This window comes from Pleurodeles waltl, chromosome 5 (assembly GCF_031143425.1).
Source record: "Pleurodeles waltl isolate 20211129_DDA chromosome 5, aPleWal1.hap1.20221129, whole genome shotgun sequence".
NCBI classification, from domain to species: Eukaryota; Metazoa; Chordata; class Amphibia; order Caudata; family Salamandridae; genus Pleurodeles; species Pleurodeles waltl.
Genome location: NC_090444.1, coordinates 678,868,241 through 678,895,235, shown reverse-complemented (window position 1 = coordinate 678,895,235; position 26,995 = coordinate 678,868,241). Strand labels below are relative to the sequence as shown.

The following is a 26,995-nucleotide window of genomic DNA, read 5'->3' as shown; positions in this document are numbered from 1 at the left end:
TTGTCATATACTGTAGAGAGGTCCAGGAGAATGAGAGCTGCCATATTTCCTTTTTCAGGGATCATGCAGATGTCTGTGGCGTCAATGAGTTTTGTTTCTGTACTGTGGTTGTGTCTGAAATCTGGACTGTGTGGGGATAAAGAACTGTTGGTTGCTAAGGTGGTTGGTGAAGCATCGGTTGACTCGTTTCTTTGAGGCCCCGGCCTGGGTATGTTAGGAGGGAGATTGGTCCGTAGTTGGAGAGAGTGGCTGGGTCAGCGGATAGTTTCATTAGCAAGGGCATGAAGGTGGAGTGTTTCCAGGTGTCTCGGAATGTGGTTGAGTCAATGGAGGCGTTGAGTATGGGTATTAGTGCTTCGCTGATTGGTAGGAGTCCTTTGGTGAAGATGTGGTGAAGGCAAGAGTCAGATTAGGCCTAGAGTGGATAGTCTTTATGGTAGCTGTGGTTTTGACGGTTGCGATGATGGGCCACAAGGTCAAGGTTCATTCTTCAGCCGTGATGGGAAGTTGAATTGCGATGGGGTCCAGTTGAGGATCGAATTTGCCATATATGGAGATGATTATTGTGGAATCTGCAAAGAAATACAAAGATGTGGGACAGCACAATGAAAACAAAGACTCAAAGCAGGCTCAGTTAAGCCGTAGTGTTATTGAAACGTCTTTTGAAAAATGTGTATTCAGGCTATGCTATCATTTTGAGTGAAAGACTTTTGTACATTGTTCGGTAAATTCATCTTGGCATGAAATAATGTGCATCATCCTTTGCCGCTCTTAAACTTACTTCATTTTAAGACTATTTGGCTGAACCTCAAGTGTATTCACCGTTTGATTCCTGCGTAACTACAGAACAACATTTATCATTTCTGCCCTGCTCATCTTATTTGTAATATGTTAAAGACCCATTCCATCGTTATAGGCCCGAAGCCAAAGGAAGCAGGCCTTTAATGGTCAGTATGGCCCAGCTACGGAGGGCTATAAGAGCATTCCACCACTTGAGGGCAGAATGTTCTAATAAATAAAACAAAGGCCTTAGGGAGCCCGAGGGGATTGGAATGTTCACGATCTGGGATGTTACCAGCCATTGAAGCCCAGAGCACTCCATTGTCTTCAATGGAGCTCCCAACATTCCAATGTTCTAATACCTCTTCAGGTCACAAAACCTCAGTCCATTATGGCAAGAGGCACGAGGTGCTCTTTTCATTCTCTGCACCAATATTGCTGATTTCAAGATCTTCCTTCAAGTCTTAAATACAAATTTATAAGATAGTTGTAGGCCTATACAGCGTGAAGTGTTGGTCATTCCATCTTCTAGAGTCTGTGCTTTAGAAGACCCAAAGATATTGTTTACTTGGGGTTAGGGAAAGAGGCAACTAGCCTTGAACTCACTTCAAGAATCCCAGCATACTGCCAGATGTGCAGTGTTAGCCTCACATGAATGTAAATTTTCTTCTAATGTTCCTCTGGTGAATTTAGTGGTAAAGAAATAAGGTGGTCATTACAACCCTGGCAGCCGGTGTTAAAGCGGCGGTAAAACCGGCAATAGGCCGGCGGTAAAAAAATTGCAATTACGACCGTGGCGGAAACCGCCAACAAAGACAGCCACTTTAACATTCCGACTGCCACGGCAGTACAAACAAACAGTGCGGCGGTTACCGCCAACAGACAGGCGGGAGACAAAGTACCGCCCACAGTATTACAACAGTCCAATCCGCCACCTTTTCCGGGGTGGATTCACCGCGGATAAAAACACGGCGGAAATAGGAATTTCGAAGGGAAAACGCTCACCTCTACACACCCCACGAGGAACGAGGACACCATGGACCCGGAACTCCAAATTCTACCTGCGATAGTCTTCCTGCTCCTCTACCAGGAGCACGAACCCCGGCGGCGAAGACCACGGTGAGTACTGCACCTATGACACAGGGGAGGGAAAAAACAGGGACACACACACGCAACACCCCCACCCTCACCCACTACAACACACACAAATGCATATCAATACATCACAGTAACACCCCCCAAACCCTCCGGAAGAATGCAAAGACAATAGAAAATTAGTGTAACCATTGTAATATATTAAAAACAAGTAGGCAGAAATATATATATACACCATGTACAAAATATATGCCAAGCATAGTAGTCCAGGTAGTGCACTAAGATAGTCCGTGGAACACTGGGACCACACGGTATGGGCGAGGCCCACACAAGATCCCCGACCATGACGGAGAGAACACTGCAGGGGCATCAGATACCAAGAAAACAGGCACCTCAGGGGGGGGAAAAGGGGGGGCACCTCAGCCGCTTGAGTGCACGACGACAAATCCACGAGGGGGCCACATGCCCGCTGTTCCATCCTGGGGAGTGCAAAGCCACAGTCTCTCAAGTCTCTACAGTGGGTGGTCTGCCCACTGTTCAAACCTGGGGAGTGCAAAGCCACAGTCTCTCAAGTCTCTACAGTGGGTTGTCTGCCCACTGTTCAATCCAGGGGAGTGCAAAGCCACAGTCTCTCAAGTCTCTACAGTGGGTGGTCTGCCCACTGTTCAATCCTGGGGAGTGCAAAGCCACAGTCTCTCAAGTGGATGTCAGTCTCCACTGGTTCTGGAGGGGGCATGGTGCCCAGAGTGCTTCATCCTGTTAAGGACAGAGGTAGTTGATGACAGTCTCCACTGGTTCTGGAGGGGGCATGGTGCCCATAGTGCATCATTCACCCCGTGACGGACTCAGTTGCGTCAGTGCCCCTGCCGCTCATGGGCTAGCGGTGCTTCAGATGGCGGTGCCCTGTTCAGCTGTGCTTCAGATGGCGATGCCCTGTTCAGCGGTGCTTCAGATGGCGGTCTCCATTGCAGGGTCTCAGCTGCTAGCGGTCCTTCATGGCCCAGCGGGCCTTTTGCTGGCGGTCCTTCATGGCCCAGCTGGGCTTGTGCTGGCGGTGGCCTCCTTGGCTTGTGCTGGCGGTGGCCTCCTGGGCAGCTGGGCTTGTGCTGGCGGTGGCCTCCTGGGCAGCTGGGCTGGTGCTGGCGGTGGCCTCCTGGGCAGCGGGATGATGGCGGTCTTCTCCGCCGTGCAGCTCTTCCCAGACTTGCCGGGTTTCTTGTGGCCCTTCCCCACCTTGGAAGGTGTCACCGCTGACTCCACACTCCCAACGGGACCCCTGAGAGGGGCTTTGGTGGCTGGAGTCTTCACCCTCTCCCGCCGGGCACTGGCCAACTTCTGATGCTTCACAGGTGGGGGACTGTCTGTGCTGTGGCTCCATGCCACACTGGCTGCCCTGGTGGCCGGTGCACTCCAGATTCCGGTGACTACAGGCACCACTGGTCCCAGAGATGTCGTGGCTGAGGTGCTAGTTCGGGACCTATGAGATGGACGGGGTGGGGGAGGTGTGGGAAAGAGGTCAAGGTTGGACAGGAAAAGTTTTTTGGACACACTGGGACGGGTAGCTGGAGGGGGTTTGGGAGTGGATGAAGAGGTGGTGGTTGTAGGAGGTGTACGTTTGGTGACTTTGGGTGAAGGTGCATGCGCTGGAGGCTGTCGTGAGGTGGATGACTGTTGGGTGGGTGTGTGCCTGCGTTTGTGTATCTTGGGAGGGGGCATCACAGACATACTGGGAGAGGACACAGGGGACGTGTGAATGGTAGTGGGGGTGGTGACTGCACGTGAGCGGGGTGTGCTGGTGGGTGTGCTGGAGAGGGACGTAGTGGCTGTACAGGTAGTGCATGCAGGTGTGAGTGTAGACGAGACTGGGAGGGAGGAGGGAGACGAGGAGGAGGGGGACACAGTGGAGGCAGTGGATGTTGGTGTGTCTGCATGTGTGTGATGCTTGCGTGAGTGCCTGTGGGATGTGTGGTGCTTATGCTTGCCTGAGCTTCCCTTGTGTGTTGACGTGTGTGCATGTTGGTCTGTAGGTGTGCTTGGGGTAGGCTGAGGTACAGGGGATTGGGTCGGGGTTGAGGAAGTTGGAGGGGGGAGGCTAGAGACTGGGACAATGGCTGCCATCAGTGCTGAGGCCAGAGTCTGAAAAGCTCGGTGAAGGGCCGCCTGACCAGAATGAATGCCCTCCAGGAATGCATTGGTTTGTTGCAACTGCCTCTCTACACCCTGGATGGCATTCAAAATGGTAGACTGCCCAACAGTGAGGGACCTGAGGAGGTCAATGGCCTCCTCACTAAGGGCAGCAGGGGTGACTGGGGCAGGGCCTGAGGTGCCTGGGGCGAAGGTGATGCCCACCCTCCTGGGTGAGCGGGCACGGGGCAAAGGCTGAGGGGCTGCTGGGAGGGCGGTGCTGGTAGGGGGGGTGGTGGCTGTACCTGTAGATGCGGGGCACACAGATGTTGCCGCCACCACAAGGGAGCTCCCATCAGAGGACGAGTCCGTGTCGCTGGTGTCAGCTCCTGTCCCCGCCTTGGAGCTCCCCTCGCCCTCCGTCCCACTGGTGACTTTAGACTCCGTAGTGTCGCCCTCCAGGGCCATGTGGGATGCAGCTCCCTCGTGCTCCGTTGCCACTGCTCCTCTGCCTGATGATGCTAATGCACACAACAACAGGGAGACCACAAAAAGGGGGGGGGGGGGAACGACAGAAGAAAGAGGCCCATCCTCCCCTTAACATATATACCATTAATCATCATAAACATAGAAAAAATCCTAAATAAATCCTGTATCAAGATATAAATAAATCTCAGAACATATGTGGGACCAAAATTACGCATATCTTTTAACATAAATTTTAAATTATGTCTACCTAAAAAGGGACAACAGGATATTGAAATCCATACAAATATATCATCAAATGCTATAGTCAAACTGTCCCACCAACGATAACTATAAAATAATACATCCACATTTCCTGCTCTAATTTTAATATGCAACATCATTTGTGATTAAACCAGCCGATAAGGGGGGGAAATTTTGTTCTATGGGACTTGCAAAAATATCAAAAAGAAGTGAGGAGACAGTTATTGTACTCTAACTGTTATGAAAGGTCAACAGTGAAAGCTTATCAAACATCAATAACAAAATGCGTAATTTTGGTCCCACATATGTTCTGAGATTTATTTATATCTTGATACAGGATCTATTTAGGATTTTTTCTATGTTTATGATGATTAAAGGTATATATTTTGAGGGGAGGAGGGGCCTCTGTAATGACTTGGGATAATGAAGAAGACCGTAATGGTTGAAATGTGTTGCCATGCTATTGCAAGTCGTTTTTTAAAAGGATCTTATGGTTTAAATAAACATTGCAGTTGCTTGAAGTGCTGGTATTTGGATTTCGTTTTCATTATATATATATATATATATATATATATATATATATATATATATATATATATATCTATGTCTAAGGGGGTGGGATGGGGGGGTGATCACAGGACCACAAGAGATGCAACGAGAGGGGCTGCACCCTCCAATAAGCATAGCCCCAGGAAGGTGGTGGTCCCCAGGGCTCGGGGGTCCGAAACAGACCTCCTATCATTCTCTTTATTTATAGCCCCAGGAAGGTAGTGGTCCCTGGGCCTGCAGGGGGGCTGCGCAGCCCCGCATTAACTGGACAGATGTGCCCCAGGGAGGTGGCGGTCTCCTGGGCTGCAGGGGTGGGGGCGATGGCTCAACGCACCCATATTGTAGCCCCGGGGAGGTGACAGTGCCCGAGGCAGCAGGAGGACCTCCTGGCCGCCCGTATTAAAATATCAATGCTCCTGGGATTTCGCCCACTCGTGGGCTCCTCTGAAAGAAGCGCAGGAGCCCGAGCTTTGTGTGTTTTTTTTTTTAAACATTTTTTCCAAATCCGATGATCTGCCGCGAATCACAGTGAAAATGTTTTACAAAATGTTTTTTTAGATCTTTGGGTGGAGTCCCTCTGGGAACCCAGCACCAGAGCTAAGGGGTCAGGGTGACTCTACCCTGGCCACTTTTCTTATTTTTATATTTTTTTAAAAAAATTCTCGGACTGGACTGAAGCAGAGTCCCAACATGACTGACAACACTTCCTGGTTGAAGTGCTGGCAGTCAATAATATCTCAGCACAAGATCGTAAGGGGTCGCAAATCCTTTGCGTCCCATATATATACAAATTTTGATTTTCTTTGATTTCTCTAAACCCACTGAACAGATTTACACCAAATCACAAAAAGGTCCCTTTCTGGACAAGACTTTTAACTTTCTGGCAAATAAGGTGTAATTTTGTCTAGTGGTTTCTGCGCTATCGCTGTTCAAAATCCTTATGGAAAAATAAATGGGGAAAAAGTGTTTTGGGACCCCTCCTCCCCCAATTTCCCAGCCTCTGCTTGACAGATCACCCTGAAACTTGCCAGACAGCAGCTGATGTGACTGTCAAATTGTTTAGGAAAAGTTCTTGAAGATTCATCATCCAGCGCCAAATATAGGCAAGCAAAAAACACTTTTTCTATAGACACTAGGACCTAACTATAACTACCTAGTGGCAACTGCCATTAGGTTAAATATATATATATATATATATATATATATATATATATATATATATATATATATATATATATATATATATATATATACACACACATATAGAGGTGAATTAGATTCATCTATTGGTATGTTCAATTGTGATTCACATGTTGCTTTCACCAATCACAACATACAGTATGGGGAAATGGGACAGACCCTTTTCCCATTGGCTTTATTTACTTTGAGTGATAGGGCAAAGCTTGGCAGATTGTTCAAATCCACTTTAAAATAGTTCCTTTATCTTCTGTCACAAAGCTCTTCCAAGGTATGCTGTTTCAGTTTTATTTTTGTGTATTTTCCTTAAAAACAACTATTTATTTTACTTGCACATCGGGTGCACAGTTAGATAGTGATTTATTTCCTGTTACCTTTTAAGTTGCTGCTAGAAAGTGTTGATGTGACATTATGACACTGCAGTTGGCTGTAGTTTGAGGTTTGGGTACTATGTTGGGTAATGATTTCTTCTTGTCCCCTTCATAAAAAGTAATTTTAAAATGCATAGCACAACTCAAAGGCTTTAAAACCAATCATTAGTGAAACAGCCACATCAGCGAATGGTTTTTAATTGTAAGTAACATTTCTATTGCCAGCATATGGTGGGTATATTTGTGTGGCAGTCTGTTTTGTTTTCCTTCTTGTGTCATACGCTTGCATTAAAAAAGTAAGACAAATAAATAAATAAAACTTAATCATTGCACCAGCATACCTGGGTCAGACCTACTGGGTTTGCCAATGCTTGTTCTTAAACTTAAATAATGACTTCTGGGCACTGTTTCTGGGTCCCGGTATGAATCTATGCATTTGAGTATGACATTTTTATGCCTATCATGGCCATTCCCACATCAATTCTTGTTGAAACAACAGATCAAAAGAGAGGCAAGTTAATAAGATATGTCAAATAAGTGGACAAAAGTAATATGGAGAGCATCCTAGACCATCCAACCACAGCATCTAAAAGTTACATTTTTCAATCATATCATATGCTGTGTCAATTTAGGCATTAAAATGTGTAACTATTTATGGTGGGGAACATTTACCTAGCCCCTTTAGTTTGCCTATCTCTTTGTTTTGTGATGTCACAGACATGACTAGGTTCCCCCATACCCTATTTGTTTTAAAGTTACTGTATTAATCCCAGAACATTTTGAGCTGCTTTTGCTCCCTACCAATAGCCAGTTTTACACGTTCAACACCATTTTTAACCAACGGGTACATTTCATCAAATTCTGAAAGCACTCAAACGATTAAGTAGTTCAAACATATTAATAACTTTAATCTTTTAAAACGCCCAAACCACATCTTCATCAGCCTCCATGGTTTCTCCAACTCTTTTGGGCTCCAACATGCACTGTTCTTAACAATTTCTCACAACATGCCACTGTCGAAATCAATCTTGTTCCTTTGTATATTAATCTTTGGTTCAAATATAATTCATCTTTCACATTCCATTAAGATCCCACATCCTTCCTACATAACTTCTTTGTTGTCCAACCACCCCTCACCAACTTAATAACTTACTGAAGAATACCGTCTTCTTTGAAATTCATTTTCCGCTCTGTGAGACAAAGGACACCTTCACCTATGACAAACATTTCTCTCTCCATCCTCTTGATCACCTATTTTGTTTTCCATTTCTATTTCATTTACCACTCTAGAACAGCAATCTGTCACAGGATTACACCCCCAGGAACATAAATAACCTCAAACTTATATTGTAACAAGAGAATGCGGTGGTGAAGTGTGTGGGCATTGCTGCCAAGAAAGAGGTATGGATGACATCAAAGCTTCCAAACTATCAGACAGGAGGGAGAGTTAAATAGGTGTCAAGAGACCCAATGAAAGCATCTCATCCTCGTTACCGGTATATAAGAGTATGCACACACACACACACTAAGCGGAAGTAGTCAAAACATATTATCAACTTAAATCCTTTACAGCACTCCATAGACATTTTGATCAGCTTCCATGCTCTCTCTAGATCCTCCAGGCATCGTTTGAGCCTAGCAACAATGTGTTGGTATGGCATATCAAAGTATGCAGATCTTCTACCCTACTGAAGGTATGAAACACATCCTGTACAAAATAGATGGATTTCTCATTGACATGAATGATGCATTTTCTGAAACTTTATCCCCTCCACTTTTTTTTTTAGACTTGGGAATTCCAAAATCTCTGGCAAATGTCTCCTCTTCACCATACCTTCAAGACAAGGGGCTGATTTAGAGTTTGACAGAGAGGGTACTTTGCTGCAGTGGTGACGTAGTAACCCCTCCTCCAAACTGAAGGTTTGCCCATCCGGATTTACAGATGGGAGAACCTTAAGTATGTCAGCAATAGAGGCTACTCTGTCTCAATACTTCTCTGTGGTATAGCTGCAGTTCACACAGTTCACAAACGGTAAGAAAGCTCAGTGCATCAAAGTTTGTTTATCTACTGCAGAGATCCTGTTTAAGATCCTTCTACAATTCAATACCAGTAGTGACCATAGGGTCACACATCTGAATGTTAGAGGAGACAGCTCAGCCTTTCATCTTTCCAAGGCCTATAAAATCCAGAAAATGCTGTCTGCACAACTGAGCCAAAATTGCCTCTACACTGAATATGATAACAAAACAAAACACCTCTTGCCTCAGAGTGGGTGAGGAGTCTATGCTCCATAACCTGTCAGTGCTAGATGAAGTTCACCCTTCACTCTAGTGCATTTTGGATGAGTGCAACATAGTGGATTTTAACTATGTGGTGGGTCCCTGTAAAATTTTCTGCATGAGGGAGACTCCCATTTGGGCTTCTAATATGCTGCCAACCATCTTGCCTACTGACATCTGGCAGTCTCAAATGGCAAATTAGCTTTACCTCAAAGACAAATCACAAAGCCATGGATTTCCCAAAGATGTACCAGAACTACACCTATAGGTTGTAGTCATTATTGTCAGCATTTTGAAAATTGCGGTATCAACCACTGGGGTGAACAAGGTGTGAATTTAAGATCAAGAGGGAACCAGAAGTACAAAGAATAACCAGAAAACCAGCAACATATTTATAAACAAGAATCAAACTACAGAACCAGCCCCTCACACCACTGTCTCTGTTTTCGGATCTTGTGACCCCAAAAAGGCCCTTTCTGCAGGGACATGCTGAGCTCCTGGCACTAGGTAAGCTCTGTTTTCCCCCACACTACCATTCATCCCAGGGAACACAATGGTGGTCATTATGGCCCCGGCGGTCGGCGTTAAGGTGGCGGTAATACCGCCAACAGGCTGGCGGTACTTACCACATTATGACATTGGCGGGTTTGGCTGAAGCCAACTCGCCAATGTACCACTCCGACCGCCATAGTGGTAGCAGCCGCCGGGCTGGAGATAACGATCTCCAGCCCGGCGGCCGCCATTGTGCTACCGGCGGCATTATGTCCCTGCCTACTGCCATGGTTTTCGTGGTGTTCGTAATGCCACGAAAACCATGGCGGTAGGCCCTATCAGTGACAGGGAATTCCTTCTCTGTCACTAATAGGAGGCCCCACCCCCTCATACCTCTCCAAACACCCCTTACCCCTCTACATCCACGCCCCCCATTCACACACATGCAGACACTCATTCACACGCATACACACATGCATTCATCCATTCATGCACACATCCGCACACACATCAAAACTTACACACAGACACGCATTCATATACATACATGCACTCATACAAGCACTCACACACATTCATACACGCACACAACGCTAAACACACACTCGCATTCAAGCACACACACACACATACATGCACACCTCCCCACACACACATACAACACCCCCCACCCCCTCCCCTGTCAGAGACCCAACTTACCAGGATCCAGGGGGTCCTCCGGGAGGAGACTGGACGGGGCGCTGCTACCGTCAGCAGTGCCAGCCAGCAGAACACCGCCAGGCCGTATTATTTGTCATAATACGGCTGGCGGCAGTCTACTGGCTTGGCGCTGCTGGTTGTAGCAGCGGCACTTTACCGCCATCCGCAAGTATGGCCACAGCTGGATTTCCACCCTTCTTGTGGCGGAAATCCGACTGTGGTCATTATATGGCAGCAGGATGGTAGCCATGGCGATGGTCTTTTGGTGGTCGTTGCTGTGGCGGTAGGCGGTTTTTACCGCCAATATCATAATTAGGGCCAATGTTTCTGTAAGTCAGACATCAGGGCTGTGCCATTTCTGTACACGGGAGCATTCTAAAGCAGAAGTGGAAGCAGTCTTAAGGGCATCCCCAACACTGCCTACTCCACACACCCTTAGCTTCTTTTACTGCTTGTCTCTTCCCAGTCCATGCTCAACATGCCACATGCTCCCAAAATTCTAAGTTCCTCCAGCCTCCAACTCTTTCATCTCCTGCTCTTCACAACTTATACTTTTAGTGTTTCATGTGCTGCACACAACTTGCTGACAAATCTCCCTGCTCCTCAAGCTTCTTGTTTCCTCTCACTCTTTCTTCTCAGAGATCCTCAAATGCTTCTCCCACCACCTCTTTAGAACAATCTGTGCCCCTTACACCAATGTGTATTCAACCTCTGGTTCTCATACCACATGCTTCTAACACTCTTTGCTCCTCAAAACAACATCTCTTACCCCTTCTCTCAGCACATCTCATGCTCTTTGTACAACATGCTCCCAACACTCCATGTGCCTTGAGGCATTTGATATTCTGGTCCTCAGCTAAGCGTACCATGAGTTCTCAACACAACATGGTCCTCATACCTTGTGCTTCATTCTCCCATAAATTCTCATATCTCTTACTAGTATTCCTATTCAATGCTCTTCACACAACCTGCTTACAACACAACCTGCTCATAACAATACCTCCTCCTCACACTGCATGATCTTCCTACTACCACCTCTCCTCACAGATGACCCGCTCCCAGGTGACACCACATGTGGCCAATGCTCCACGACCCATCACCCATTTGCTCTGTCTTCTGACCTGTTCGCAATTTTAATCAATAAATTCTCTGCTAATCACACCTCTTGCCCCTAATGACACCTGATGTTGCTCACCAGAGTCTTTGGGAGCAGGGTGACTTGCCCAAGCTAGCACACATTATAACACAGCAGCCATGCAGACGTTGTTCATGATTTTAATTGGATTATCTTGATAACATGCACAATACATGAGAAGTTTTCTAAATGCTCCTAAAGAAGCTGCTTCCCAGGACCCAGTTCGCCTTCACCAGTATCTGGTACACCACTGGTCCTCAAAATGTGCAATTCTATGTGACCTACTTCACCTCGTGCTTGCAATTTGTTCTTCTCTGGACCATTTATTTTTTAAATATTTTTATTGGTATTGAAAGCCTTGGGATGCACAATAGAACATAATAGATCTTGCTACTATCAATCGAACTGAGGTAGTTGCTTAGGATTTTGCATCTAAAAAAAAATACAAGATTAAGAGTTAGAATTCCTAAGACCAACAGTCCTGGGGATATTTCTATTTCTGAAAAAAGGTAGGCCTCCTAGTAAATTTCTATCTTTATCAGCCCTCAAATAAAACCCTTTGATAACCCCCAATAATTTAGTGAGACAGTGTAAGTGTGTCAGGTATGCCCAGGTGTGGGTCACATGCTCGCTATGCCACTGGAGCCAAGCTGCACCCAACTGATGAGCCCCAATCAAGGTGAAACTTGTCTTGAGTTGCTTATGGTCCGGGGCAGAGAGGACCTAGTTTGGCAGTTGGGGTTGGACTGTCCCTTTTGGAGCAGGACCAAGACTTATTTGCATATGGCTGGGTCTAACCTGAGAGTCATGGTGGGCAAAAAAAAATGACGATGGGTGGAAATGCTTTCCCAAGCGATTGCCAGTGGTTAGGCTTTTTGCAAGGATCACTCCCATCACCTTTTGTGGGTTTTATGGCAAGTATTTGACATCAGACCACACAATTTTTACTACAGAGCAAGAAGGCGGATATGCTTTATGATCCAGATTTCCTGACCCTCCTGATAGCCAGCGACAGTAGCCTTGTAGTCTTACCACTCCTTCATCAGTGCTTGGCTGGGTTGAATAATGTCTTTTGCTTTGCACATAAGCTGGTACTTCTTTTTATAGTGGCACATCACATAGTCCATGGTTTGGTATCTGAAGGTCATTCTGTTAGTCATCCCATACTAATCAAGGGGGCTTCAGATTGGCTGTCAAAAAAGGCGCTCAAAAGGGGTATACAACAAACATTGTATATGAGGTCAAGTAATGGCACGAGGATATCCAAGTTATTCCTGAGAGGCTTAGCTACAGTATTACTAAATACTTATTGAACCACTCCACTTACCCATTTATCTGGAAGTGGAACCAACATCATCTTACCTGGTTCTCACAGATGATGAGATTAACTTCATTCCTCGTTCAGGAACCACCACCTTGGGCAATTCAAACCTCATAACAATGCTAAGAAAGGACCAGATAATTAAGCGGCAGAAGAGTTCTACAATAGCACTGCCTCAGAATACGTGTTGACTTGCTCCACCTTAACAGGTGTGTACTTGTTGCCTGAGGTAGAAAGGGGGTCAAACAGACTGACAGTGTTGTTTCCTACTCTTTTAAATGGTACTTCCACTACCGGAAAATGTACCAGTTGCTCCCTGCGATGACCTCCAGACTTACCACTGACTTGAGGAGATGTTAAGATAGTCTGAAAAACTGATTCACATCCTGAACCATGCTAGGCCATAAGACAAAGTTGACAGTTGTTCTTCAGTTTTCTCCATGTTCAAGTGACCAGCTAAGGGTATATAAGTGGCTAGTTGCATAAGGAAAGTTCTGTGAATTTGAGAGTTCGCTAGCGTCTTAATTAGGCCTGTTCATGGTCAGATGGCTCAATGTAAAGGAGACCATATTCGTAAGCAACTTTGAACGTCTCAGTCATTCTTTCTTGTTGCTAGTTTTGGCATAACTTCCTGATTTCACAACTTTATTGTTAATGTTAGTCTTGGTAAAAAAAGAGGGAAACCTCCACCACCAACAAAGTAAAAAAGGAAATGGAACATTCCCATGTAGGATGCCCTTCCTCTCCAAGCTGCCTGCTATAAACTACATCATTCATTTCTCAGATTCACACAAAATCTGTCTGTAATTCACTCACTGATAACTGTGCTTAGGGTCATTTATGAGGGAAATGGGATTCCAGTGAAGCAGTAATCAGCACATATCGCTGTAAAGTGATTTAGCAAGCTATCCCTATCAAGATATCCACATCAAAACAAAACAGCAACTGCTTTCCCTTTAGGATGACTGCTGTCTCATGCCTCTTTTGAATAGACATATACTACCTCTTCACATATATCACCATAATGGATATAGTGAGCTAAAGCACTCTGATATTATACTGAGATAGAAGAAAGTCCTTTAGACTCTTGCAGCATCTGTTTTTATGATGATATGGCTGCAGGCAACAACAGGCTGATGTTGCTCTTGTTTTTTGGGTAGTCTCCTACATTTCTAAATCCTGTGACCTCAGAAGAGTTGTGCCTCCTCAGACCTCATGCCTTTTCCAGAGATTTTTCCAAAGAAAAGGCAGGATAACTAGCCCTTCATACACATGGTTTAGGGAAAACATGTGGATAAAACTGCTTCCTCACTGTCAATAAAGAGGCAATGATGGGTATAGAGAAAAACATCTGTAGAGCAGTGAAATTTCTGGAGGGTAGGGTCCGAAGGTACCCAGGCCTCGTAGGTTGGGGTTTCTTTGCCTTAATGGATGCTATTTACTCTGTTGTCTTTGATTGGCAAGACCATCAGTATCTTCCTTTGACATTCACCACAGATTTGTGGAACAGAACAGAACACATCATACAACACAATCCAAATGTGCCTTAATTGAAGGTAACAAGGATCAAACAGATTTAGACAGAACTCTGTAAATACAAAAAACACAGCACAGATATGCCACGTAGTGAAATGTCAACATGCTCAAAACAGCGGTGTCACCGCCATGAAAAGGCAGAGTTGGGGGGGCACAGGAAGGCCTCTGTGCTGCCCTTGCCTATAGCTTTGGCAGTGCAGAGACCCCCAGTCAGCACTCTCGGAATGTGCACTGTCTACTATGGCAGACAGTGTACATTCAGAGTGTGCTGGGGCACCGTCTGTGTGACGGTCTTGGCCTCGGCTCCCTGAGGGAGCCAAGGCAAATGCCACTGCACTGTTTCCACCAGCCAGCCCAACGGAAACATCATAATATGGCAGAGGAGCAGTCGCTGGCTTGGCAGGTGCCTACCCACCGTCGTCTTGGCAGTCCAACGGTCAGACCACCAAGTTCAAAATCAGGTTCTAAGACAGGATACACAACCAAAACAGCCCAGATGTGCAATTAACCGGCTATCAAGGCATGTAACAGCTCTTGTTCTGTAAGTTATGTACCACACATGTACATATGCCCAGCAATGAGTATCGTTGTCAACCATGGAAATACATAAGCCATGCGTTACAGTCCTTCGGCCACAAAAAATGGTACAAAGCTTTAAAACTGAAATACTTGCCAAACGTACTACACACTTATACAAAACTGAATCAGACTCTCGTCTGTGTCTGAAACATCTGGAATGTCACACCACAACAGTTATTGTGATAGCATACTAATGGCAGATTGTGTGCTCTACAAGTACTAAGAAACAATAACAATAAGGAGGCAGTAGGTACAAATTAATAGCCAGAAAGTATGATAGTCTTTTGTCTCCATAATGTTTTATGGGCCATCATAACCACAAAGGTATCAAATGAAGGCAGAGCTGACAAGCCCACTTTTGGCGTGCATTTTTCACCTCAAGTACAATAAAATACTAATAAAACCCACACAGTTCTTGAAAAGCTTGTCGCAGCTGTATAACAGTTAACCAGTCACTCCAGTCGTTCTCTTGAGGGCGCATGATCTTTACATCTGACATACTAGATATTTGTTCGAACATAAGCAATGAATAGCATTTTCCATTAAAGTAAAGACTTTTGAGGTGCATAAGAAAGAAATCTGATTTAAATGTATGACATAATGTTTTGAAAGTTTTGCAGAATCATTTAACAACTTTAATTGTGGTCTGAATGTGCTACTGTCCTTTGAAAATCGTGGCCCGTCAATCTCATTTATTCACGTTGATCAGCCAGAATGTTTTATGTAAATTTCAATTCTACAAACGTAGGCTCTGAAATGTGATATGCATCACAATCACGTGGCCACCGAAACAAGTTATGAGAAGCTCATTACACAGAAATGACCAGAATTTCCAGAAAGGTGTCAGTGAACCAGCAAATTATTAAAACAGTACTACCACGTCACTACTGTCAACAGTGTAAGATACAGAAAAAGAAAAAAGCAAGTCATCGGATGTAATGCAAATCATGTAATGTATGCAAACAGCAAACATTAAAACCAATCCACACTACATAAACCATCCAACTCGAAGCTAATCCACACGGCTACCCTCCACATTATAGGACCCTAGAGGAACTAATAATACTATGGTAAGAAAATAAACATTTCTTTAAAAATACCTTTTATTACACAGTGCCTAATTTGTGCTTGTTGTTTCCGGTGCGGAGCACCGGCACTTATTTCTGAGGGCCGGCGCTTAGTTTTCTGTCTCAAGCATGTGTTGCGAGCAAAAGACACGTGGGAAAGACGGAGGAAGAGAAAAACGAAAAAGCGTCTGAAAGGGGAAAAGCAGGAAGCTGCAATAGTGAGCTGAGGGGGCAGGGAGTGGCTATAAATGGACTGAAGAGGCCCGAGTTGGCCTCAGGATTACGCTGCCTCAGTATTATGTGCTGGCACTTTTAATTGCAGCAGCCTCGTGTTTAACAGGAGAGCTTAGAGCACAGACGACTTTTTATTTACAAATTAAGCACTGACTACAACTATCCCTTTTGCGCTGGGACTGTTTAATATATCAGGGGCGTCACAAAAAGAAGGGCAGATCGCAAACCAGGCAGACTGCAATTTACACATGCTGGTTTGAAAACATCTCGTAGTGCATTGGCCAAAGTTCATCACGTCATACCTGATCAGACTGGAACCTTCCTCACTTTGCTCGAGCTAAACACGAGACTCACAGTGCTTTGTAAAACGCATAATACATAAAAACACACATACATACATACATTAAGTAATTAAAAGTTGGGGCTGCACCTCAGCACCTCCTAAAAGGAACAACATAACACAAAGAAGGCCATTATGTGTGAGAGACCCAACGCGACTTTTCAATGAAGGTCTTTATAGATGAGGGGCTGCCATGTTTTATGTAGCAAGCTATTTGAAGTGAACTGTGCATGCAATCAAAAGAATACCAGAATGTTATAAGTGTCCTACAGCTAAAGGAAACATATGATTTTCTGTACTTCACTCCTTTCAGAGGACTGTCTTTTCCATTCATGTCCCTTCAAAAGCATCTTTGTCTCCCAAATGTAGGAAGTAAAGGTAATGTACCTCATCCATTATCATTCTGGTAACATTGTTTTTGTTTGACTTCAAATACTTCAAATAATAAAATATGTATCTTTATATTCTACGTACTGCTACATTTTTGCAGTCTGTTAACAATAGCCATTAGTAACACCTATTTCTATATATTTAATTGTTTTATATAGCACTTTTGGGCCATAAGTTATTCATGCATTTATGATAGGCAGAAAAAAGTGAAAGAAGATTCTAACAGTGCAGAGAAGGCATTGATTTAGTGGGAAACATGAAACTTAACGGTGCTCAGAGTGTCGTCTTCTACAAAAAAGAAATGTTGAGATCACTTTGCCTGGCTTCTAGCTGTTGCCTTGCAGGTTGCATAATCATTTTAAGAACGCATCTTTTCTGAGCTGTGCAGCCCCCAAAATGGCATTTACCTCCGTGTCGCTTCAGTAAGGTAAATTCCATAGACCGTAGGGCTTTAATACCACACAAGTCTGTTCCATATGTGCAAACAGACCTGAAGAACTTGCTGTGAATGATGACTCATCTGCCCAGAACAATGTTAAAGGTTACAATTATCCGACTTTGTTTAAATAAAACTGAACTTGAGTGACCACAGCCATATAATTTCTTTTTTTAGTAGTTGTTTGGCTGGAGGGGCAGCCGCCTACATGCCCCAGCAGTGACCGCAGCAGGATCCGCTCCCATACGCGAGAGCACGCCAGGTAGCGCTTACTGGCAGAAAGGGGAGTGCTGTGCGGTAGACTGTGCTTGGCCCGGGAGGGGAGTCACCTACATGCCCCATCAGTGAACATGGCAGGAGCCGCTCCCACACGTGAGAGTGTGCAAGGAGGTGCTTATTGGCAGAAAGGGGACCCACTGCACTAAACGCGCATGGCCCGCACGTGGGCAAAGCCCGGGCCAAGGGAGGGCCCATCCGCTGCTGGCAGAGCCTACGCCCAGCAGCGGCTCCTGTGCATGGGCGCAGGGGCTACGCCCCCTTTGCTTTCATAGCTTTGTAGAATGAAAGCTTCACTAAACAGAAACAAAACGACGAGGTTACATTATGAGGCATTTTTGCAAGGCGTGCCCCTTTGTGAGAATGTGCCTGATTCAGCACTAGCAGGGCTTATCCACGCACAGCCCTGGTTTTTCCTCGCAGCACCGTGACGATTTCTCCTCCTTCATCCAGAGTGGCAATTAAAAACAGCCTCGGGCGTTTAGCTTTCAAACCCGGGCTCTGGAAGTTTGCATGCCACTCACAGCAGTTACCCCACCCTTTCATAACTCGTCACACGGTGAGGTGGGGCCAGCAAGCTTCACTGACCAAACCACACCCTGTGACGAGATGAGAAGGGGTGAGTTCATGAAGTTTCACAGTTCTGGCTTGATTTAGTGTATTTCTGAGTACATTCATGCTCAGCACAGCATGTCAGCATGTTCTGGAAGTGAGGTCTGGGATATAAAGCTTGCAAGGTACTACAATTTGTGGAAAATACATTATAACACAGGCTTCTTTTGTTACCCTAATCTAGACCATTATTTATTGGGCATGAAGAGCTGGGGTTGGGGTATCTATCAGATCAGGTGATTTTAGCCTGCCTAGCTCTCTGGATTAGGATTTGGTCTACCCCAGCTCTCAAACTAAACCAGAAGATTGTCAAGAATTGTCTGGTACTGGATAAAGGGAGCAGAGTACGCTGGTTTCAGCACATAAAAAGCTTGTCCCAGAATCCGGGCCACCTAGAGATGTTTCAGTCTCCAAGCACGCTCACTAAAAAAGGCTGGAAATTGGCACAAAGGCAGTTCACGTTAGTGGCCAACATGGAACGTGAAGCCACTGAGTTAGCTAAACACCGTGCGGTCCTTTACTATGCTCAAAACCGGTCACACCATTGAGCCTTATTTGCTTGAAATTGGGAATCCCTACCATGGATGTTTCTTGACCAGATTTAGGCTTAACATTCTGCATGGTTGGCTGCAAGGCCCCTGGGGTTTTTAATCTGGAGGAGGTGGGACCTTGTTCAAGAGATAAGTGGTCAGCTCAAGATACCCTCCATTTTGAGTTAGAGTGTGAACACTACTGGGGCCATTATCAATGGTTCTTCGTCCCTCTGTTAAAGGGAAAGGGGTTTAAAAGGCGAGATCAGCCCTGATATACCTCCAGATGTTGGGCAGTGTGCAGGAAATGGTTCAGATCGCTAGTTTTGTAGTGGCCATGACAAGATGTAGGAAAAGGGCAGGCCCCCAAGATAACCAAGAGTGTGATTTGAGGGATCCTTCCTTGGATTATAAATGGGGGTCGGGTTTTTATTATGTTTTATGATGTCTTAAGATGTTAATGATTTTAGACATAAATGAATTTTAGGAGTGCGTGTTTTTAGCTCTGTATATAATTTTTCATTTTTTTTTACTACTCTGTGTGTTGTGTGCTCGCTTTCATGGTTTTAATTAACCAAATAAAGCTGATTACTCTACTACTTTAATAATTTTGTTTCAAAAGTAGAAAATATAAGAATACACCAGTAACTCACTGAAGCAATTTCATCACATAACAGCATGAAATACAGTTCAAATAATCATTGATCCATTTACGAAATAAGGAGAGCAGGCCAGTCCATTGTGTTGTAACCACCCAATAGTTCAGTATTAGGTCCTTCCCAGCAAATATACATAAAGTTGATTTATGCATACTTGGAGTCATAAAAAACCTCGGAACGAGTATGCACACATTTTAACAGAGCAATCTAGATGAGTAATTATTAGGGACATTTGGAGTCGCGGGTTGGTGTGCTTTGAAGGGGTGGCCTGCGCGTGCGGGGAAGGTAGGAGAGGAAACTAAAACATTAAATTGAGCGAAAAAAAATAAAAACTTACCTATGCGCCGCTGCTCCTCTGTCTCCTCAGCAGGCACAGGCTCCCAGCTTACCCTGCAGTCAATCCTGACGCTGCTCAGAGCAGCGTTAGGATTGGCTGGGAGCACCCAGCTAGGGTGCTCCCAGGCAGACTGGGAGCCTGTGTCTGCTCTCTGAAGCCTGGCAACACAATGTCGGGCTGGAGAGAGCACTGTGCGCATGTGTCTTTGGCCGGCCCGAGCCGGCCGGCCAAACACACATGCGCACTGAGGGAAATGCACAGTGCACTCCCCTCATCCCCATCATCCCACATGGCCCGCCCCTTTCACAATGAAAGGATAATATACATAGTTTATTATCCTTTCATTGTGAAAGGTTTGCAGCCATAATGTAGGAGCTGCCGCTGGACATTTGCACTTTTGTGTTTGTTTCTACATATAGAAATTCTTTCTCGCTGGGCTTTGATTAAATAAGTAAGTGTTTGGATATTTTTCAAGCCCAAATAGTAAGCATAGTCTCACCCATATAGTACTAAATGTAAGTGAACAAATTGAGTGTAAAAACAATATGACGTTTGTGAATACACTGTGAATCACTACCTTCCTAACAGCTATTCTTAACTTCCCATCAGTGTACCATGAACATCAATATATTGTTAATGTACATACATGTGAAGTTAAATACAGTATAGTAACCCCACACTAGCCTGTATAAATCTACTTTCAGTATATTTTGGTCTTTAATATTTAGGAATGCGTTTAAAAAGTACATAAGTAGCGATTCTGAGTCATGATTTAGAAATTCCAACCAGAAATTCACCTTTTTCTGCATCAAAGTAGAACTCAGATGAAAAATAAGTTTTGGAATTCTGAACCTTCATTAGCATAAACTGGAGACACCACAAGAGAAAACCTACATGCAAGGATTAAAGCAGTGGTTGGACGTTAAGGGTTAAAATTAGCCTCACAAATAGATATAATTAACATAGTCATTTGAGAAAAATCATAAGGCAAAACTGACAGGAAGTAAGCGTACTCACAGAAAAAGAGTAACACTTGAAAACATTATTTAGTGGGACAGACAGATTTAATTTAAAGAGTCATTTGAAAATATTCATCAGTCAAAGCTGATGAGAAATATGTGTATGCAAAGAAAAAGAGTAGCACATAAAAGCATTATTTGGTAGTCATATAAAGTTGTATCAGACGACTAATCAAACCATTGTTATTTAAGTCTTTAAAACTGGATGCTCAAAAGCATGACAATTACTTATGAAATTATTTTAACCACCCATAATTTCAAAATACAGCTTAATCACAAAGGATTCCTACGGTGTTTCATGTCATACTGTCATTTAATCAGGAACACAAACAATTTATATCCAATGGAAATGATCCATTATTAGGAGAGTTTTCGCTGGATAAAAACACAATTCAATAGGGGCGGATAAGCACAGAGCTTCAGGGAGTCACTTCATGAAAATTCCTTAGCGTCCTTCTCTGATCACTAATCTGTGAATTACAGACTTGGAAAATCAAACATTTAGGCACAGCATGGGTAATTTTTATCTCAATATTTTTTCATTATGTTTTAAAATAACAGATAAAATTGTAAGTGTCTTGCAGAGTTCTACAGCTAGAAAGTAAAAGAGATTCTCAAAGAACCAGTACTACCCTCAATCGACTCACCTTTCACCCACTCAAACATGGGTTCCCCTGATCCTGGCACAGATATCTATTAAAGTCGGATATGGCCCGCATTTGCAATGAAGGTCTACTTCTTTCAGTTACCAAGCCCTTAATTTGATTCCCCACTTCTCAAAGAGTTCAGTGTATCAAATCAATCGCTTCCCACCTTGGAGGACACAGCATGTTATGGAGGCACTGAAACATATATTGAAATAATGGCTTCTAGGATCCCCCAAACAACTCGTGTATCCCCTCCGGGTTACTGTTCAGCAGCTCAAATCTCAAAATAAACCACAGTCGATAATACCACAAGGTCACTGTAGTTGGCTCAAATCCAGATTAGCTGAGGCAGGAATAGTCAGAGATGTTCATAAGTGAGGGTTCAGAAAAGTGCTGAGGTTAGCTTTTATTGAATTTACACAGAATGACCATACACCTGAGCATCAAGATAAAGTAATAACACATATCATTAAATTACATCATTAAATCCAAGCAAATTGTATGTATTCAAACAACCCTTATCAGAAAGATGTTAAAGGCATAACTGTAGGAAAAATATATTATTGTCATGGCATTCAGAATCAAATTTGGGGATTTATTCTGCTACCGCGTTTGTTGTGCTTCGGTGTGCTCTCATTTGAAAATATTTTTAAATTTCAATAACTAGAGCCCACATTAAATATAGATCAGAGAAGCATGAAAGCCTCAATAACATTTAATATTGAGGATGCAAACTGAGGGTAAATTTAGCTAGCATGAATAAACAATTGGATTGGGAAATGGAAATTTGAGAGAACATGGGACATGTTCTGTTAAAAAGCACTAAGCTCACTTCACCTGCCTCTCCCCCAGTGAGATATTGCCTCTTAGTGCTCTAAAGTGTGCTCAGGCTGGCTAAGATCCAGTGCTATTAAGCACTCCCAGTTCCAAGAAGCCCCCAAAATTGTCATATTCACGGAGTTATCCAATAGTAAAGCCCCTCTTCCGATAGGATATGAAAAAATCAACCAGCAAGGAAAGTGAACAGGAGAAACGAGAATGTGCATGTGTGTATAAAACATACAGCTCTTAGCAAAGTTGCTTAACCTTGACACAAGACACCTCTCCTTCCATCATTTGATAACTTCACTGTTGTCTAGCATATGTCTACAGAGGCAACATTAGCATTTTAATCCGGCCATCCTTCGTGCGGACAGTGAGCCATTTTATATTGAACTTTCCACAACACAGAGAAGCCCATACAACATCAAGTGCTACAAACTTTCTTTCGGGGGGAGAAGATTTTCTTCCTTAAGTATATTCTTTCCCAAGATGATCTAACCATCACCTCCAATTGTTTGGATATTGCTGGGTTCTTAGAAAGATTCATGCTGTTTGGAGGTGAAGGTCAGACTCAACTTCACTTTCCTTATTTATGGCTGGCTTATAGCACCCTATGTATTCTCATGGAGAGATTCTGATCCACACATTTTCCCTCTCTCCTAGAACCCCATAACACGTCTCACAGCAACTGATAAAAATGTATATGGCCAAGGAATTGTTGGGGACATGGAACTGATCAGTGGTTTCTCTCCAGTGTACAGCCAAGTCCCCGATCCCTTGCAGGATGAAGTCTTAAAGCCCACAGAGGAACCATAACACAAGAAACAAAACTTTTTCAACTTTGTGCACAACATGCATACTTAGAACATTAAATGATAAAAACATACAATTTGTTAGCTGTAAATGTAGGAAGCAGCAAGAAGCAACATGGTGGAAGAGGCAAGACTAGTAATAAATGTGTTCTCTAAAACACCCATGCTCTGATACAAGTGAAAAAGGTAAGGGACTACTAAACAAGAGTGTCATCACATGGCATTCAGAGGAACCACACATGCGAGTAAAAACAACCAGGACCCCTTTACTCACAATTAGGTACATTTCTAAACTTTAACTGCCACTCTTTTCCCAGCACAAACAAAGTAGCCAGTGGGTAACAACGAGCAGCTTTGGGAAAACATGAGCCATGTCAGAAAATGCCTTATGACCAATCTTTTAAATTCGAAATGAAGGAGAAAGCTAAAAAACATTATCCAAGTTCAAGTGAAGTGGGCACTGATTTGATTGTAGAACTTGCCCAAACCACAAAAATGTAAACTTTAGTTTGCCATTGAAGGCATACATACTCATCAACCCAACAAGCTTTTGTTCACTTACCTTTAAAAGCAGAGCTATTGTAATTGTGCTCTATTGCCGCAATCATGTCCTTCCAGAAATCATACTTTTTTGAACTTTCCCTCTGCAAATTTAAAAGAATGTACAGAGTAAATATTGGCATAGCAGTAATCACCCAAATTATGAACTGTCTTGGCCATTCTAAACATACGTCACTCCCCTAGGCATGAGAACTTTGCAACACTGCACAATTTCTATTCTTGAACTGTGAATGTGATTTAAAAAAACTGAATTGGTGTGACTATTCACCAGTTGACTTAGGACCTCATTAGGAGGTACTTTTTAATGCTAATGGGGTCTGAATTTTGAGATCTACAGGAACACCACATATCTTTGATATGTCACCTGGAGATTTCAGCCGTCGAAAGCATCAGATCAAATATTAGGACAAAATGAGGAATTTCCAGAAAATAATGTCCCGAATTACATGTTTCCCTGGCATTTCCTCATTTCATCAAAGATCCTCAATGTTCTACCTATAATATATGTTACTTTCTTCATCCCTCTGCATTTAACACTACAACCAGTATTAGTAACTCTGTGTAGGGCACACTTATGGTGGATTAAACCAGTAAACTCATTAACCTACCCTTGCTGTGCTATAGTGTGGACCCCCACAATATCCAGAATTCAGTTGTTTACAGTCAGGTGTGAACCAAAGGCTCTCTCAGAAACCCATAGCTCTATTTTAAGGTAGTACAGTTCAAATTCAAGGCTCAACCTTGCCAGAGGTCCCAGAGACCAACAACAAACAATACAAAGTAGTTAAACACAAAGAATATGAGGTCCATACAGGTACAGATAAATAAGTAGATATGTATTTAACAGAAAAATAGAAGAAATTATAAAAAACAAGCATCACCATTTTATGCAATTTATCCTGGGGTCTTATGATAACCATTAGTTATGGAGAAGGAAAAATGAAATAACTTGTAATATTTAGCAAAGACAGTATCAATCAGTTGTCAGGCCATGAATGGTCTTGGTGAGCCTGTAGATCAGGGTTTAACCTGGTGAATAATACTTGGACTTTGAAGAATTTAGTGACCTCAGTTTAGTGAAGCGGACTTTGGTGAAGGCTACACCAGAGGTGGACCCTACCATCCGAAATTATGTTTTCAGGAGCTTTGGAAGAAAAGATAAAGGAAACCTAAACATGGAAGGAGGCTTCTCGATATAAAGAAGTTGCGTAATTAACATGCTGATCTAGGTATTTATTTTTCAGATGATTTCTTGAAGCAAAATTTGTTGCAGAATTTGAATAGGTTTCCATAACCAGTGATAGGCTCAGTGGGAACTCCTGGTGCAAGTCTCTAAAGGTGAATAAAATACTCAATGTGAGGAAAGGAAATGCTGGAGGCCAACAGAGAACATAGAGTTCTCGGATTGCTGTGGTGATCTGTGCTGGGCAAGGTTCCAATGGCCCACAGTAGGCAAGACGCCAAAGTCATCCCTGTCAACTGAGCTCAATATTTACCTCTTATTTGTGCTTGTAGTACTTTTACAGAACTTGGAAGTAATTATTCCTAGGGTTCTGTTGCGAAATGACAAGGTTTAGCACAGTGTGTGTCCTTGTGCCAGTGGCCTGGTTCAACTTCCAGCCCTGACTGTGTTCTAGCAACCTCTTTCAGAGCCTCTGAAATTGTAGAAACTTTTCTGCTTGTGGACATAAGATTGTCAAATGGCAAATTCTACCAGGTTCAGCATTACACCAACTGTGCCCTACACAGATTTATAGGTACTTGGGTTCCAAAAGCAATGCTACGTTGGCAAAGCAGATATTACCATTTTCCTGTGGACGAAGACAGGGAGCATGCATTTCTAGCCTGAAAAACCCCTGACAAGTTAGGAATCTCTTTAGTTGGCAAGAGGGTTTGACTTCAAGGTTGCCTGATGAAGTCACCTACAGCATAGCATACCATAGTGAGAATACTCAATATTCACTTTTTCAAGCCAATAGCACACATCCATTCCTGTCCCACCCTCCCACTTTCACCTCAGAGTGCGTGTTGGAATCATCACAAGAGCTGATTCACTGCCTAGAAAATGTCATCCTCCTTTTCATCCACAATAGTTATAGGTTTTTATTTATTTATTTTTGCAGTTTTATATAGTGCAAACTCAACCAGCAGAATCAGAGTGCTTTATAGGAGCAACAGTTACATTAAATTAGGTCAGATTCATTTTTTAGGCACAGGGAGATTAATTGATTTGCTTAGAATCACAGGATGTTGAATCAATGCCGAGACTCTAAGGTGGTTTTCCCAGTTTCAAAGTTGGCAAACCTAGCCGTACCTCCACATCCAAAACGTAACGCCACATACATACTGCAAAACTTGATGGAGAATATACTTTTCAGTCTCATTTCTGCCTGTGGGCATCTTCAAACAAGCTTGCAGCTGAGTGCCAGTGAGTTATCAGATACTCCCTGTTCTGGGCTGGCTCTTAGACTAAATGTGCACTGGAGTGAAGCAAAACTACAAACTCAAATGCTAAACAGGATCACAGTGCCTTTATTCCCCCTTTAAACATGTGAAATTGGCTAAAACATGATTGGTGCAATTAACTTTCCTTTCAATTGTGAGGTAGTAACTCATGCGTAGGAAAAGTATTGATTGTACATTTTAATTTATAACATTAAACATACAACAGCTACATAGTCCATTCAAAGACTTGTATTTTATAGTTAATACGAATAAAACCTAGTGGTGAAGTGGAATTTTATTAACTATATCAAAAATGTAACTTATAGAAAGTTAACTTTACCTATGCCTGAAGCTGCAGGGGGCTAACTTGCATTAGCGCCCCAGCCACTGTCCAGTCTGTGCATGCCCTGAATGAGATGTGAAAACTGCTCCCACAGCAGAGACACTGGCCTAGGTGCAGGGAGAAAGATCAGTTAGAGTGGACCCAGAAATGTCATCCACTTCAAAAAGGCCTGTCCTGTCACAAAGAAATGTTACAAGTCATCTGGAAAGGCCCAGACTTTGTCCCCATAGTCAGCCTGGCACCATACCAAGTGGGAGAAAAGCTACTTGGGCCACACCTCTGGGTGAGCACACGGGATCTGCAGAAAGGGAGAAGGGTTTCCCCAACTTGGATTTTAAGAGTGGGGGTCACTGAGGGATTGTTTGCAGTAGGGCAAACAGGAAATGCTGAAAAGTCATACCTTTTAACTTCAAGACATTTCACTGGGACCAATCTACTAGGTGTGGCTGAACAGGTCTCCATTGCGGTCAACTTCATATCGTGCCTAGGTCCTGGACTACCAAAAGCTTTGTGCTTTTAGCGCTATTTCAAAATGCATGCCTCTTTATTGTATTTTTGCAGTTTTTGGTGCATTTTTG

At 43.5% G+C, this 26,995-nt stretch overlaps 1 protein-coding gene across 5 annotated transcripts in view; it reads right to left on the bottom strand.

Moving 5' to 3' along the window:
• Positions 1-26,995, bottom strand: part of NT5DC1 (5'-nucleotidase domain containing 1) — a 999,625-nt gene that overhangs the window by 773,860 nt on the left and 198,770 nt on the right. For all 5 annotated transcript variants that reach the window (XM_069234556.1, XM_069234559.1, XM_069234557.1 and 2 more), the window contains one exon: positions 23,631-23,712. In XM_069234556.1, coding sequence (XP_069090657.1) covers positions 23,631-23,712 — 82 coding nt within the window. The remainder of the gene's footprint in view (positions 1-23,630; positions 23,713-26,995) is intronic.